The 17197-nt window shown below is 39.5% G+C and overlaps 1 protein-coding gene across 6 annotated transcripts in view; it reads right to left on the bottom strand.

The window, feature by feature from the left end:
- Positions 1–17197, bottom strand: part of lyst (lysosomal trafficking regulator) — a 238577-nt gene that overhangs the window by 156936 nt on the left and 64444 nt on the right. For all 6 annotated transcript variants that reach the window (XM_053620709.1, XM_053620710.1, XM_053620711.1 and 3 more), the window contains 4 exons: positions 14245–14335; positions 11398–13507; positions 9906–10857; positions 9530–9685 (listed from right to left, as the gene is read on the bottom strand). In XM_053620709.1, coding sequence (XP_053476684.1) covers positions 9530–9685; positions 9906–10857; positions 11398–13507; positions 14245–14335 — 3309 coding nt within the window. The remainder of the gene's footprint in view (positions 1–9529; positions 9686–9905; positions 10858–11397; positions 13508–14244; positions 14336–17197) is intronic.

Raw genomic sequence — 17197 nt, 5'->3', positions numbered from 1 at the left:
TTATTCTCCTCACAATGCTCTAAAAATATGTGTAATTTTGATCTATATACATTTGGAAAGTAGACCGTTCAAGGTTTCTGGGGATGTCAGTTTTAAGTTTGAATGACAAAAACTCAGATTTTGATGCGGAAGTGCGAACATTCATTCCCACAGGTGGGAGAGCCAACCGCTAACGGTTAACAAGCAAACTGACATTTCATAACTAGAGCTGCAACAACTAATCGATAAAATCGGTGATAATCGATTATGAAAATCGTTGTCAATGAATCTCATTATCGATTAGTTGGTCTGCGCGCGGTACATTTACTGATTACGTTACTTCTGTTCTGAAAACACGCTTCGGAGAGTAAATACTAAAGTTGTGTCCCAAATTTTTCTTTCGTTGGGGTTTTTTATCCCCCCTATTGATATCAACCTCTCTGTACTCCATTCTGTACTAATCTAAATTGATGGAAAATAGCCGAAGCTCGTTCAGATTCCTAAGTTGAAATATGAAAGGTCCGAACGGTCCCATTAAAAGATCCAAGATTCTGACACATTTAAAACTACAAAAACCTGACGCTGCATTTCTTCAGGAAACTCATCTCCGTCTCAGGGATCAACACAGACTCCAAGCTCGCTGGACATCGCATATGTTCCACTCCAATTTTGATTCCAGGTCCAGGGGAGATTCTATCCTGATAAGTAAGACTGTGCCCTTTTCCTTTGATAATGTTATTTCTGATGTAAATGGTAGATATGTGATTGTGGAAGAGAAAATTTCACAAACGCCAGTAGTTTTGGTGAATTGAATGCCCCATTGAATGCCCCGAATTTTGATAATGCTCCTTTTGCTCAGAATTTGTTGTCAAAGATTCCTGCTTTGAACACACATCTCTTGATATTTGGGGGAGATTTAAACTGTTATTGACCCAGTTTTGGACAAATCTAGCGCTGTTGCAAAGGCTCCCTCTGCAATGGCAAAGGTATTCTCTGAGTTTATGGTTCAGAATGGTTACATTGATCCGTGGAGGTATTTTAACCCCACAGTGAGAAAATATTCTTTTTTTCCCCCTCACGTACATAAATCTTTTTCTCGCATTGATTACTTTTTTATTAATAATTCTCTAATTTCTTGGGTTGTAAACTCTGAATATCTACCAATTGTTATTGCAGACCACGCTCCTCTAAGTCTTGACATTCTTCTACTTTCACATCGCGCCTTTTGCCCACCATGGAGGCTTAATTCTCTACTTTTATCCGATTCAGTATTTTGCAAGCATATTTCTACTTCGATAGATGATTTTCTTCTTACTAATCAAACTGATTCAATCTCTTACTCTTTACTTTGGGAAACTCTAAAGGCCTTCTTAAGGGAACAGATAATCTCTTATTCTGCTCATGCCAATAAGCAACGCAAGAATAAGAAAGAGTTATCTGATAATATTCGAGCTATTGACGACCAATATGCTCTCAACCCGAGCCCAGAGCTGCATAAACAAAGGCTTAATTTGCAGGCGGAGTTTGATTTGTTATCGACGGGTACGGTGGAGAGGCTATTGTTACATACGCGTGGCAATTATTATGAATATGGAGATAAGGTCGGTCGGTTGTTGGCTCACCAATTGCGTAGCCGAGCGGCTTCGCGCTCTATTACTCAAATTATGCAGTCCAGTGGTGCGTTAACCTCGGATCCTGTAGAAATTAATTCAACTTTTAAAAGTATTTACTCCTCTTTATACACAGCTGGGGCTCCTGACAATTCAGGTAACATGGACCATTTTCTTAGAAATATTGATTTTCCCAGAGTTGACCCTTAATTGACATCTGAACTTGACAGCCCCATCACCTTAGATGAGATCATCAACTCAATCAATTCATTGCAATCTAAGAAATCACCTGGCCCGGACAGGTTTCCTTTCGAATTTTACAAGAAATTTCATGTTGCATTGGCCCCATTACTTCTGGCTGTATTCAAGGAATCCTTAGAACTAGGTACATTGCCACAAACATTGAGACAAGCATCTATAACTTTATTGCTCAAAGATGGGAAGGACCCAACATTATGTAATTCGTATAGACCTATTAGCCTCCTCAATGTTGATGTCAAGATATTAGCCAAACTTTTGGCCTCTTGTTTAGAGGGGATTCTTCCTAGCACTATTTCAGAGAAGCAAACCGGATATACAAAAGGACGGCATTCCTTTTCTAATATTCGTACTCTACTTAGTATTTTGTATTCAAAACAAAACAGCGACTCCTCTGAAGTGGTCATCTCTTTGGACGCAGAAAAGGCGTTTGATAGGATAGAATGGGAATATCCTTTTATAGTGCTAAAGGGTTCGGCCTTGGGGATGGACTGATCTCATGGATCCGTTTATTATACGTGGAACCGCAAGCTTCCATATATACCAACGATGCTAAATCAGACTATTTTACTTTGTCACGGGGTACACGCCAGGGATGTCCTGTCTCCCTTACTTTTTGCTATAGCGAATGAGCCTCTCTCGATAACGCTTAGAACTCTTCCTGTATTTCAGGGTATAATTCGCAAAGGAATTGAACATAAACTAGCCCTGTATGCTGACGACTTACTACTTTATGTTGCAGATCCAACTGTATCTACTCCAGAGATAATACGCGGTTTAAATGACTTTGGGAAATTTTCAGGGTATAAACTGAACCTACAAAAGAGTGAATGCTTACCCATAAACCAATCTGGCCAAAAGATAAAACAGACTGAAATACCTTTTCATTTGGAGGATTCAAAATTCAAATATCTGAGTTAATGTCACCCGTTCCTATTCTGCATTAATGGCAGCGAATTTTACACCCTTAATTTCATACAAGAATTCAGCCTTTCAAAGATGGGCAGCTCTACCATTATCCCCTCTTGGTAGAATAAACATGGTAAAAATGAACATTCTTCCAAAATTCCTCTACCTTTTTCAATCCATCCCTTTGTTTTTACCCAAATCTTTCTTCAAGAATATAGACCAATTAATCTCCTCTTTCATATGGGCAGGAAAAACTCCCAGGGTTTCCAAATTTTCACTTCTAAAGAGTCGACTAAGTGGTCTCACTGCCCTCATTGCCCAATTTCATGTATTATTATTGGGTGGCTAATATTCAGAAACTGGTGCTCTGGGTGCAGGCCCCCTCTCTTCCATGGTGCCACTTAGAAGCAAAGTCTTGTATTTCAACCTCCCTCCCTGCTATGGTGTTCTCCTCCCTTCCTATAGCCCTTTCACAACACACGGATAATCCAATAGTATGTACCTCTCTAAAAATTTTCTATCAGTTTCTCCGTCATTTTAAATCTATCTCGACCTCAACCATGGCACCAATATGTAATAACCACCTCTTTCCCCCCTCCTTTACAGATTCCACATTCTCTTTGTGGGAAAAGAAGGAAGGGTCTGAAATGCTTTGAGGATCTTTTCATTAATAATGTGTTTGCAAACTTTTCTGAGTTGTCCTTGTCATTCAGTCTGCCTCAGTCTCACCTATTCAGTTTCTTTCAAATTAGGCATTGCATCTCCTCCCTATTCGCTGGTTTTCCCTCCTTACCTACAAAGTCTGCATGGGAAGAGGTGTTCAAGCTGAATCCTCATAAGGGTGGCATTATCTCATGGATATATGCAACAATCTGGTCACAGGACGATTTTTACAATATCAAAAACATTAGTGCTTGGGAAGAGGAATTGGGCCTGGAGCTTGAGGATGATTACTGGGGCAGAGCGTTAAATAATATACATACCACCACGTCCTGTGCTAGACTTAGTTTCATACAATTTAAAGTGGTCCACAGAGCTCACATCTCTAGAGTAAACTGTCTAAAATATATTCCAATGTTCCTGACATTGTGAAAAACTGCAAACTTTCGCCCTGTAACCTGAGTCATATGTTTGCACTCTGTCCCAAACTGCAGAACTTTCGGAACTCTTTCTTTGAAACTATGTCCGACGTTCTTAAAATCAAATTGGATGTCTGTCCTTTAATTGCCATCTTTGGTGTTTCATCTCAGCGTCAGACTCTGAACCATAAACAAGCCAGTGTTGCTGCCTTTGCATCGTTACTTGCTCGGCGCAGAATATTGTTGTCTTGGACCTCTCCACAACCCCCTCTATATCAGTCTGGCTTAAAGACTTAATGTTCTTTTTAAAACTTGAAAAAATCAAGTACAACATCAGAGGCAGGGGTGACTCATTTTTGGGAAAATGGCAACAATTTATTACCTACTTCAATGATGTACGCACTCTGGAGGTGGATTGAGGAGAGGTAGACGGTAAACACTAATCATCTTACCTTTTTTTTGTGTGCGTGTGTTTTTCTTTGAAAGTTTGTTATTGTTTTTTGGTTCCCCCTTTCTTTTGGTTTTGGCTGTGGTTGTTTTGTTGGGTGTGGTGTTATAATATGTAAAATGCAAATTTCCAATAAAAATTCTATGACCAAATGAGGCACTGTACACTTACATTATGCACTATGTATTCTACCGTCTAGTGCAATGTTTCTCAACCGGGTGTCCGCAGACCCCCTTGAATCTTGAAATGTTTTGATTCAATTTTAAATGTCCAATGTTAACATTATTAATGTTAAATATTAATAACATAAAGTAACATATAGAAATGACTGTTTAAATATATAGCCTACAATTGTTTTGAGTGAGGGGGTCCTTGTGGATTGTTCAAAATATGCTACGGGTCCACAGCTCACAAAAGGTTGAGAACCACTGGTCAAGTGTATGAATTTTAGAAAGGTAGTATCATCTCAAATGGAACACATTAGTTTTTTACTAACTGGAAATATAAGCCACTTCCTAGTCAGTGGTGCATGACGTCAGAGTCACCGACAATAACTTTCTTCAGGTTATTGTTTATGTCAACGTTACCTTTTATTCCAACCTGACCTCAGTCACCAGCAGACGGAGGAATAATCGTCAAGTGACTGAGCAGGAAAGTGTGCGACCCAAGTCCTTTAAGGCAGGGGTTCCCAAACTTTTCCAGGGCAAGGCCCCCCAAATAGCATTTGACCAAGGCCCCCCTTTTGCAAGATGTCTTTAAAACACATTAAAAATACAGACTTCTGAATATATCCCCCCTTTTTTTTAAAATTAATAATTACATCTTACATCTTTACATTACATTACATTAGGAATTGAGTGTGTGTGTGTGTGTGGTTGTCTGAGAGTGAGAAAGAGAAAACATACTAGGGGGAGGGATGGGCAGACCAAACTGTTGAGTCCCCCCGGGTGCCCCCTGGCAGCCGCAGCCCCCAATTTGAAAACCACTGCTTTAAGGCAGGGGTGCATTTTATATTAAACACCCTGGAGAAGATCAAACTTTACAAAACGGAGTTTGTGTAGCACTGAAGCACGACAATGATGAACAAGCACAAACTTATGTTTGTATCCAAAATGCTCCATTGTGTGCAAGGGCTTGGGGAAACTGGTGCAAGTTGCTTAAAAGGTTTAGTTTAATTTAAGTTTATTGTCATTATATGGTGTATTTGTGCGCTTGCAGTGTAACTTCTGTCATTTATGTAGATGTAAATGGTGAATTCTCCATGCGTACTGAGGTTACTTTTGGAGTTCCACAGGGTTCTGTTTTAGGCCCACTGCTCTTTACTTTATATATGCTACCCCTAGGTCAAATTATTCGTAAACATGGAATTAGCTTCCACTGTTATGCTGATGATACACAGTTGTATGTTTCAGCGAAGCCAGAGGACAGACAGAAGCTTAGTAAAGCTGAGGATTGTGTAAAGGACATTAGACATTGGATGTTAACTAACTTCCTTCTACTTAATTCTGATAAAACAGAAATACTTTTATTAGGCCCACGTGTAGCTAGAAGTAATCTTTCTGATCACATGGTTACTCTGGATGGTCTTTCTGTTTCATCATGTGCAGCAGTTAAAGACCTTGGAGTGATTATTGACTCCAGCCTATCATTTGATGCTCATGTAGATAATATTACTAGGATAGCCTTCTTTCATCTCAGAAATATTTCTAAAATAAGAAACATATTGTCACTACATGATGCGGAAATACTAGTTCATGCATTCGTCACCTCTAGATTAGATTACTGTAATGCCTTACTGTCTGGATGTTCCAGTAGGAATATAAATAAGCTCCAGTTAGTCCAGAATGCAGCTGCTAGAGTCCTAACTAGAACTAGAAGGTACGACCATATCACACCGATATTATCAATACTGCATTGGCTCCCAGTAAAATCTCGCATTAACTATAAAATACTTTTATTAACCTATAAAGCACTAAATGGTCTCGCGCCACAATATCTAAGCGACCTTTTGGTTTTATATAATCCGCCACGCCTACTTAGATCAAAAGATGCAGGCTATTTGACGGTACCTCGAATAGTGAGGGCTACAGCAGGGGGAAGAGCTTTCTCTTATAGAGCCCCACAGTTATGGAACAGTCTTCCTATTAGTGTTCGGGACTCAGACACAGTCTCAGTGTTTAAGTCTAGGCTTAAAACGTATTTGTTTACTCAAGCCTACCCTGACTAGATTCTGTTCTACTACTTCGCAGTCATAATTATCTTTTTTCTCCCTCTCTCCTTTCGCCGAGCCCCACATGAATTTATGGAGATACTAGAGATCCAGATCCTTTCTGCCTCTGGATGGAACTCAAATCTTCTCTAATTCCAGACTGCTGGGACTACGGCTGCTCCTAAGGCCATACAGACTTCATATAAATCCATAATGAACTTTTTCACACTATCTGTTGTTACCCAGATGAGGATGGGTTCCCTTCTGAGTCGGGTTCCTCTCAAGGTTTCTTCCTCTTAAAACATCTTAGGGAGTTTTTCCTTGCCACCGTCGCCACTCAGTGGCTTGCTCAGTTGGGATAAATTCGCACCTTTAATATCTGTATACCATGTTGATATTTCTGTAAAGCTGCTTTGAGACAATGTCTATTGTAAAAAGCGCTATACAAATAAAATTGAATTGAATTGAAAATTGAATTGAATTTATTATAACGGAAGTGATCTGTTAGTAACAAGGCCGTGTTGCTTCTCACTCGCAGTGGGAGCGCAAGTAAGATCTGTAATGTTTAATTAAAACACTATGAACAAAAGTAAAACAATATGCCTAAAAGCAGTGAGTAACAGAAAACGCAAGGTACAGTGAAAGGGAGTTTTTATTATTAATTTGGGACTGTAGTCTAATTCAGTGCTTTCTGTGCATCCATAAAAAGTAATGCATAAATAATACATACATACATACAGTATCTCACAAAAGTGAGTGCACTCCTCACATTTTTGTAAATATTTGATTATATCTTTTAATGTGACAACACTGAAGAAATGACACTTTGCTACAATGTAAAGTAGTGAGTGTACAGCTTGTGTAACAGTGTAAATTTGCTGTCCCCTCAAAATAACTCAACACACAGCCATTAATGTCTAAACCGCTGGCAACAAAAGTGAGTACACCCCTAAGTGAAAATGTCCAAATTGGGCCCAATTAGCCATTTTCCCTCCCCGGTGTCATATGACTTGTTAGTGTTACAAGGTCTCAGGTGTGAATGGGGAGCAAGTGTGTTAAATTTGCTGTCATCGCTCTCACACTCCCTCATACTGGTCACTGGAAGTTCAACATGGCACCTCATGGCAAAGAACTCTCTGAGGATCTGAAAAAAAGAATTGTTGCTCTACATAAAGATGGCCTAGGCTATAAGAAGATTGCCAAGACCCTGACACTGAGCTGCAGCATGGTGGCCAAGACCATACAGCGGTTTAACAGTACAGGTTCCACTCAGAACAGGCCTTGCCATGGTCGACCTAACAAGTTGAGTGCACATGCTCAGTGTCATGTCCAGAGGTTGTCTTTGGGAAATAGACGTGAGTGCTGCCAGCATTGCTGCAGAGGTTGAAGGGAAGGGGGGTCAGCCTATCAGAGCGCAGATCATACGCTGCACACTGCATCAAATTGGTATGCATGGCTGTCGTCCCAGAAGGAAGCCTCTTCTAAAGATGATGCACAAGAAAGACCGCAAACAGTTTGCTGAAGACAAGCAGACTAAGGACATGGATTACTGGAACTATATCCTGTGGTCTGATGAGACAAAAATAAACTTATTTGGTTCAGATGGTGTCAAGCGTGTGTGGCGGCAACCAGGTGAGGAGTACAAAGACAAGGGTGTCTTGCCTACAGTCAAGCATGGTGGAGGGAGTGTCATGGTCTGTGGCTGCATGAGTGCTGCCGGCACTGGGGAGCCACAGTTCAATGAGGGAACCATGAATGCCAACATGTACTGTGACATACTGAAGCAGAGCATGATCAGTATGCAGTATTCCAGCATGATAACGACCCCAAACACCTCTCCAAGACAACCACTGCCTTGCTAAAGAAGCTGACGGTGAAGGTAATGGACTGGCCAAGCATGTCTCCAGACCTAAACCCTATTGAGCATCTATGGGGCATCCTCAAACGGAAGGTGGAGGAGCACAAGGTCTCCAACATCCACCAGCTCCGTGATGTCGTCATGGAGGAGTGGAAGAGGACTCCAGTGGCAACCTGTGAAGCTCTGGTGAACTCTATGCCCAAGAGGGTTAAGGCAGTGCTGGAAAATAATGGTTCCACCCAAAATATTGACACTTTGGGCCCAATTTGGACATTTTCACTTAGGGGTGTACTCACTTTTGTTGCCAGCAGTTTAGACATTAATGGCTGTATGTTGAGTTATTTTGTGGGGACAGCAAATTTACACTGTTACACAATCTACTTTACATTGTAGCAAAGTGTCATTTCTTCAGTGTTGTCACATGAAAAAATATAATCAAATATTTACAAAAATGTGAGGGGTGTACTCACTTTTGTGAGATACTGTACACACACACACACACACACACACACATACATATATATAGATAGATATAGATATAGATAGACAGAGTATTGGATTCTTTTCAGTCTTATATAATTGGACAAACAGTTGTGTAAAGTTTTAGTCTGAAATTTATATTTGTAACACATAAATGTGTAACACAAATTTATATTTGGATTTTATTTTAAATAAACAAAAAAAATAGTACTGAAAGCCCCCCCCGATTAATCGAAAAAAATAAACACTCTGGTCAAAAGACAGAATCAGCTGACTGTAGCACGAAAATATAGGTCAAAGCCCCGGGAAGAATTGAGTCACGAACAGAATGGTTATTTATGGCCATTTATGGCCATTAAGCAAAGTCAAGTTTTAATACAGCATTCTGACATGTTTGATCAATGTTTACAACATATTCCAAATATAAACATATGGAAAGCACCATTGCTATATGATTTTAATAAATTAATTAGTTGTTTCATCGTTCAAAATCACTTATCAATTAAAGTGCTACTTTTTGCAGTTCAAAAAAAGAAAAGAAATGCTCAGCAATACTGAAATGTGCTTCTTGTCTCCAAGAAAACTCCACAACATAAATTAAACAGAAACCAGTTGGAACAGACGTTAAAAAGTTACATAGTTGTATTAAGTTTATCACCTCTGAGGTCAATGCAAAATGTTAACAATAAAAACCCTTACCCTTTCAGGTTTCTCCACAATGGCAGTGGCTGGGGCAGGCACTTGAGCCAGTGCAACACGCAACAGGCAGTCAAACAGAGGCACAGCCAGGTCAGAGTTCACCACACCAGAGAGAGACAGCTGATCCTTCACCTCACACAGTGTGTCCTCTACAGACTGAAGTTATGGAGAGAGAGAGAGAGAGAGAGAGAGAGAGAGAGAGAGAGAGAGAGAGAGAGCAAAATATTAAGTTTGGTCAAAGTCTCCTATTAGAAAGCCAGCAATAAGATTTGTCTAATGCAAAGTCTAATGTCTAATGCAGTTTAATAGACTAAAATATTGGATAAATGCAAGTTTGCATTCTTGTGTTGTTTGTAATAAATTGTATATTAACTACCTGGAATGAGATGTTGGATTCAGCTTTCTGGAGCACACACTTGGAACTGTGAAGACAGATGGGTAGAAGTGCTTCCAGCAGGCGTATACACTGTAAAGGCCACTCTTCTTCCAGCTTGTATGCTGGAACCTTGGTCTTTACCTCCATATGACCAGGACTCACGGAATTATTAAGATCTAGCTGTTGTGTTTCATGTGTTCCAACTAGTATGTCCTCCAGAGCAGTCTGTACTGGTGCTAGGGCTGAAGAGTCTGAGTGTGGTGGGCTTGTGTTGCCCTTGCTGTCCCTCTTTTCATTAGACTTGACTTCTTCGGTTTTCAAGGTAAGATTCTGAAGGACCATAGTCATAAGGCGACAGCACACATTCAGGCCACCTAATCTGAAGAGCTGTCTCTGGAACACTGGACTCTCCAGATATACCAAGTGGCATACAGACCACACATCTGCTGCTCGCTTTACCTGCTCCTTTGATGGCAGTGCCACACTATCTGGTAAGAGGAAAGGTAAGCGCCCACCCAGGGGTTCACTGGCTGTATTGTCATAGCCTGAGGTGTCCTCAAAGTCATTAGCAGAGTCCCTACTGCAGTCAGCCTCCTTGCTTACACATAGGAAGGCCACACACAAAAAAAGATTAACAATGTTCAAATATGCTCCTCCATGGTTCCATCTGATTCCTGCACTCATACTGCTTCTGTCCCTCCAATTTAGACATGCCTCTTTTAGATCCTCATAGAATTTACTGAAACTCTGTGGACCATCACCTGTCCCTTGAGACTCTTGGTGTTCTGCTTTACCCAGCCCATGCAGTGCAGCATCTGTCTGATGATCAGAGCCACTTAAAATCAATGTCTCAAACACCTTAAGTGCCGAAGGCCGAGTGGAGTCCAGATAGATCAACTCAGTCACCTGTATCAGCCCAGTACTGCTTAGGAACATGTCACGCACCACTTTGCTGTGGGCAGAAGGGATTAGAACCAATAAGAATAAAAGAGAATCAATTATGTAAATTAAGGACAACACTGTACATTGTAGTTTTATTTAGATAACAACCATGGTAACATTTTGTAGTGACTAGCCAAATATTTCACCCTATAGAAAAATACATCAAGTCTATAGAAAACTTTAGCCCAATAAAACATATTTATGCTACACTTTATTTCATGGTCAGAGTAGAAAGAAACTGTCATTTTATTTATTTATTTATTTATTTTACAAAGCCAATCAATAAAAATAAGAGTGCTACAACATGGTATAGAACAAGCATAAATGAAAGAACAAAGATGGCTTGACAACACACAGTAAAAATTTTGCCATTTTGATATTTCTTAAATATAATTTGCATTAAAACCTATGGTTTTGCCAAAATGTCTGCTCATTAAATTTAGTATCACTAATCTTACAAACTAAAGTCTCGGTGTGTTTTCAATTTCTAATTAATATTCATCAGGCGCAAAATAAATACAACAGAAGTATAAAGGAAAGTAAATCCTACCTTGACTTGAGTAAGCAGGGCAGCGCCTGAAGATAAACAAGCAGCACTTCCACAGGGAGGCAGTGGGTATGACAGCTACAGACCTGACTGCATATCTTGGACACACCTAATTTTTGAGCATGGTGGGCTAGCTCCACACCTCTCTGAAGCATAGGATAAAAAATGTAAGTGTACAGTTTCCACTGTATCACTGCATTTCCCTTTAAGGTCAGTTGGCATACATGACTGGCAATCTGCTTACTCAACTGCCAATCTTTACCAAAGACTATTTCCTGATAAGCTTTTAAAGCATCCCATTTCCAAAGCATGTCTTCAGACACTGTACTTGGTAGAACAACTTGTGATTGAAAGGAGGAGCAGGGAGACGTGGAGGAGGCCATCTCCTTTCCCAGCCCACAGTCTTGCAATGTCTTTTCAATACCAAGTTTCTGGCTGCTGTTCAAAATACAGATTTCGCAAGAGGTACATTTTGCCTTCTCTGAGGGTTGTTCCCCTCCCAGCTGTTCCAGCACAAGCCTACTAAGTACATTGAGAATATAGGACTGATAGCTACACAGCCCTGGGGCTTGAAATACTTGAAGCAGAGGAGTCACCACTGAATGTGGTTCCATACAGCAACAAATACCAACAGCTTGCACTCCAGCCAGCACCTGTAGCACGGCAGAGCCAGAGGGTGAGAGACGTTGGAGTAGTCGCAGACACTGGTGAGCACAGACAGCCAGAATGCAACAATGTTCAGGGTAGCACACTTGCCAATCATTACCCTCAGTTTTCTCCTCAAGGTTGTGTTGAGTTGCCTGCTTGAAGGCAGTGACAGGCAGTCCTGAGATGTCATGGTGATGGTGCAGCAATTGGGAATATTCACAGCGTCTGTGACGGCGCCGTGCACATGATGACTCGTGTAGTTGTTCTGATTTGGCCCTCTTCACTACACTGATTATCTTAAGGACACCAGAAATAATGCCATGCAATCGTTCCAAGACTTCACCACTCATCACAGAATCACAAGTATTACCAAAGGCTTCAAGATGAAGGCAAGTTTCCTCAAACAGTTCAAGGCCATGGTGCTGAACAAACTCATGAATTAGTTCAAGAGCCTGACCGAAAAAGAAAGGATTTGGGGCAGAGGCTTCTAAGCAGCCAAGCAAAAATTGAAGGACACCCTCAAGAAGTTCTGGCAGCAGTAGCGCTTGGTGATGGTAACTAGAAAAAGAAAAGTCTTCTTGCACCTCTTGTAGAGTCTTTTTGGTTTGAGGAGCAAATACATTCACACCTGCCTTGATGGCTTGCCTATCAAGGCAGGTGCGAATCTTCAGGATGGCTCTGAGCAGATCACTTAGGCTTTGCCGCAAATTCTTGGATAATACTTCACTCTGACCCATATCTACAGACATTAAATGCAGGATGGTGCGCAGTAGCATTCTTTGAACAAGGGCAACTGGCTCCTTGGCCCAGCCTGCAGCTAGTTCATCAACCCCTTCCCGACCACTTCCCCCTCCCGGTCCACAGCAGTCATAGAACTCTGTCAGAATTTCAGTGAGCTTGGGAACAACAGTAACAGTTAAGCAGGGGTTGTGATTGATAGTCATGTCAAATTTACATATTTTCTCCAGTAAGGACAATAAAACTTGACAGAGGTCAAATGGTGAATTTGAAATACCATTCAAAATAGAAAAGGCTGTAGGGTCAGTTAGCATTTCAGTATTGGGTGGCAGTGATTCAAAGTGCCTCGTGTAAGACCTGGACCTTGTAAAACTGCTCATGCCATACACACAAGGATACTGCAATGGCTGCTGCAGAAGAATAACTAACTGGTGGTGCTGGTGACTAGTACGACTAGATGAACCGGGAAACCTGCGATGCTTGGACCATGTGTTTGCTGCTTTTTCATCCGAATTTGATTCAGAATCAGACGTGGATATCTGAGATTTGTACACATTGCTCACTGAATTTCTCTGAGCAGTCCTTCTTATATGCCGTGACTTCCAATTGTGAGAGAAGTGCTTTCCAGAGTTCTGTGCATCATAAATTTTCTGCTTTCCCACATTCAGAGTGGCAGCTTTTTCCTCTCGACAATGATGCATTTCCAGGAGTGGGGGCAGGGTGAAATCTACAAAGATAAAAAAAATGCACAAATTGTTCATGAAATTTAGATCCTAATTCTACATTTCTGTTGAACAGCACTGGGCTATAAATGTGATCCGTGATGCATAACCTGAAACAGATCCTCTAAGTTTGATTAGTGAGCAACCTGATAATCTTGTTTAATCTGATTATTAGAATGTAGACTGTATGTATGCTTCTGGTGAAAAAAAGGCTGAACAAATATGGGAACTAATAAGGAAACAAGGTAAGAGGCACATGTTAGGACAGATTAGCATGCCAGCACTAAATACCTTAGATAAACAGAAACAGTCCAACTGAATTCCTTGGTTACATGGGATTTGTACAAGAGCTGCTAAACTATTAATGGAATCATTCTAATAATACTTCATTCAAAGACATTTCACATGTTTCCATAAGACATAAAATGCCCAAATGAATACTAACAATTATTTAAATGAGTACCAAATATTAAGATATAAATGAAAACCAAATGAAGGACAACTACAAAGCAGAAATTATCTTTATCTAAATTAATCTTCTGTCTGATTATCTATGTGATGTGTATTTAGTTTAACTCCTGCTCAATTGAAATAAATGTTCCACTGTGTTATGTTTTTTTTTTTTTTTGTTATTTTACAAAACAAGAGCTCATGCTCAACTAGTCAATCACAGACCTATACATGTGCTAAAATTAATTTAACAAGTAAGCAAGAGATAATTTTAGAGTGGATTGACACTAACCAGGGAACTTTTCTTCTCGGACAGGAATCTTCCACACTAGTGGTAGCAGCGATAACAAGAGTGTGAGCAGCTCTTCCCGACATGTCAGTTCCTACAGGGAAAACATTAAAAAAATAAATAAATAAAAACACTCCAGGCTTAAAAATGATATCTGCACATCCAGTTTGTATGCCAGGTCCAGGAAACACTAGTTGATAGTCAATATAAATAGGAGAATGCTATAGTATAGCAAAAAACAAACAAAAAAAACAAAACAAACAAAAAAAAAACAGCAAACAAACAAAAAAGACTTACATATGCAAGTTCACTTTTTAGTTCATTGTGCCTAGAGCAATTGGCACTCATCTCTTGAAGAAGAAAAAGTAGACAGAATAATAAGTGATAAACAAACAAATAACACAAATGCCCACTAACTACTTGACTACATTGAGATGGGTGTTTAGAGAGTGAAAGTGTGACCCTAAATACTTGCTCCACCCTGGACATTCTGGGAAAGCATTCTTCACAGGGAGAAGTGAAAGTGCATGCGTGAATTAAAAGTAAATATGGCAGGCTTCTGTTTCAGTTGCCTATGACTCCAGCTAAACCATCACCAAACTATGTTCACAACAATACTTAAAGAAAGAAAAAAATAGTATTAACCAAACATCCAAACATAGTTGTGCCTTAGTGCATGGCCTAAACACACTACTCTTCTGTTTATGTATTATTAATGTGGTATAACAGTTTCTCAATTGCTTAAGCACAATCTTCATATGAAAATGATTATTTTCTAAACATTGTGTGAAATACTCCACATCAACAGCTCATTTGATCACGAGTATACACATTTCTCATTTTGTTCACAGAATTTTAATGTTTAAGTCCATTTTTGTAAACGCTAAACACATTTGTCTTCACTTAACCCAGGAATGTATTGAGTATAAGTGGTGAACAATGGATAACACTGATTTTTTTTCACATGTATTTATCCACATACTTATTTTTATAAATCCTTACATGCAGCTAACGGTCAAACTGAAAAACATACAAAATATTAGATAAACTGCAGGGTTCTGGTATTGCTCTGATCTGGTAATGTCAAACAAACTGATAACGCAAGTGTGTTGTCTCATAATTTATAGCAACCAATCAGACATGCTCCAAAATTTAGCTTATAGGTGCAATTCCAGTACTACCAATTCTCAAAAACACATAAATCAGAAAGGGAAATTGTATTGGGCATGCTATAATTCCTGAATGTGGAACAGTTAGGAAACAATCCACTTGTGCAAGAGGAAGAAGAAGAGGCTTTATAATGCATGGTAGCTGGGTAAGGGTGAGAGGGGTAATTGCTGTAGAGCTGCAACAACTAATCGATAAAATCGATAATAATCGATTATGAAAATCATTCTCAACGAATCTCATTATCGATTAGTTGGTCTGCGCACGGCACGGGGTACACTTACCGAAAACTCGCACCGGAGAGTAAATACTAAAGTTGTGTCCCAAATGACGTACTATACACTTACACAATGCACTATGTACTCTACCGTCTAATTTGTGAATTTTAGAAAGGAAATAGTGTCTCAAATGGAACACTAGCCTTTTTTACTAACGAAGTATACATATTTACATATTTCATCGGTTCACCTAATTTACTGCTAGTGGCAGAAAAGCAGTTTTCACTTCTCAACAAGAAAAAGAAATCTAAAATATGGTAATATTAACCCCTCTGGAGTCTAAGGTATTGTTAAACATTACCATAGATTTAGTTTACCATATACCATGTTGTTGTTTATTTATTTATTTTTACTTCAAGTGTTTGGTTACCTCAAGTGTTTTTCAGCAGAACCTCAGCTTTTAGATTTAAAAAAAAAATTAGATGCTGTATTGATGTAACTGGATCCAAAACCCACAAAAAAAGGAAAAATGGCCTACGAAAAAAGTAAGTTTTTATTGAATAAATAAGCCAAACACCCTGAATATAAAATTTTTCAGTAAATGTTTTTTTTTCCCCCTCAACATTTCAACCATAAGTCAAAACGAAATTAATTATTTCCAAATAAAACAGAGCAGGCAGAGGTATTTTTTCAGAATGTCATCTGCAAAAAGCTATACACAATCAAATAGGCTATAAAATAGTCTATGTAAACATTGAGATAATGTGGGAGTGGTGTCCATCCATCCATTTTCTGTACTGCTTATCCTACACAGGGTCACAGGGAGCCTGGAGCCTATACCAGGGTACTTGAGGCACATGATGTGGGGGTGGTGCACTCCATAGGGGATGTGAATTAGAATTTCACCCTAGAATTCCTTTGAACAACCAACATATCTTGATATCCAAGGAAAACACATCATAAGCATTCTTCCAGGATACCTGGAGAATTGTATGTGATGCTATGGCTAGACATTCATTACAACCTCTGCTGAACTGTGCCACACTGAGGACTACCTCTCTCTGATCTCTATTGATGCCATGGTTGGACTAAGCTTAAGACAGAGTAAGACCAACCAAAGAGTGACCATTGTAATGATAAAGCTTCTCGCTACACCTTTTTCAATGTTCGCATGGTAGTTCGGCTAGAATTAGTATGTTAGTAGATCCAATTTTTTGCCCACTTCAAATAGTAAGATCCCAAACAGCTGCCTAGAGTCATTGTTGGAGGTCTGCCATTAAGCTTCATTCCACTCTTTATCCAATTGTATAGTGATTATTTTCAATTGCCATATATTTCGTATCATATTGATGAATACCTTTCTTCTTATTATTAAATGTTCTATGTTTTACGTTTGTGTGTCTCTCGTCTAAAATCAATTTGATATAAATCAAATGTCCTTCAGATAATAATGACTATTTCATATCTTGGTGATACAGCCAACTTAGCAGATTGTAAGAAACAACAAGAGCAGAATTGTAGTACAAAAGCCAAACTGACTTATAGGTTGGGAAAAGTGGACTTGGAATGTA

Source organism: Ictalurus furcatus, chromosome 3 (genome assembly GCF_023375685.1).
Source record: "Ictalurus furcatus strain D&B chromosome 3, Billie_1.0, whole genome shotgun sequence".
NCBI classification, from domain to species: Eukaryota; Metazoa; Chordata; class Actinopteri; order Siluriformes; family Ictaluridae; genus Ictalurus; species Ictalurus furcatus.
Note: the sequence above shows the minus strand (reverse complement) of the source record. Positions and strands in the feature narration are given on the sequence as shown.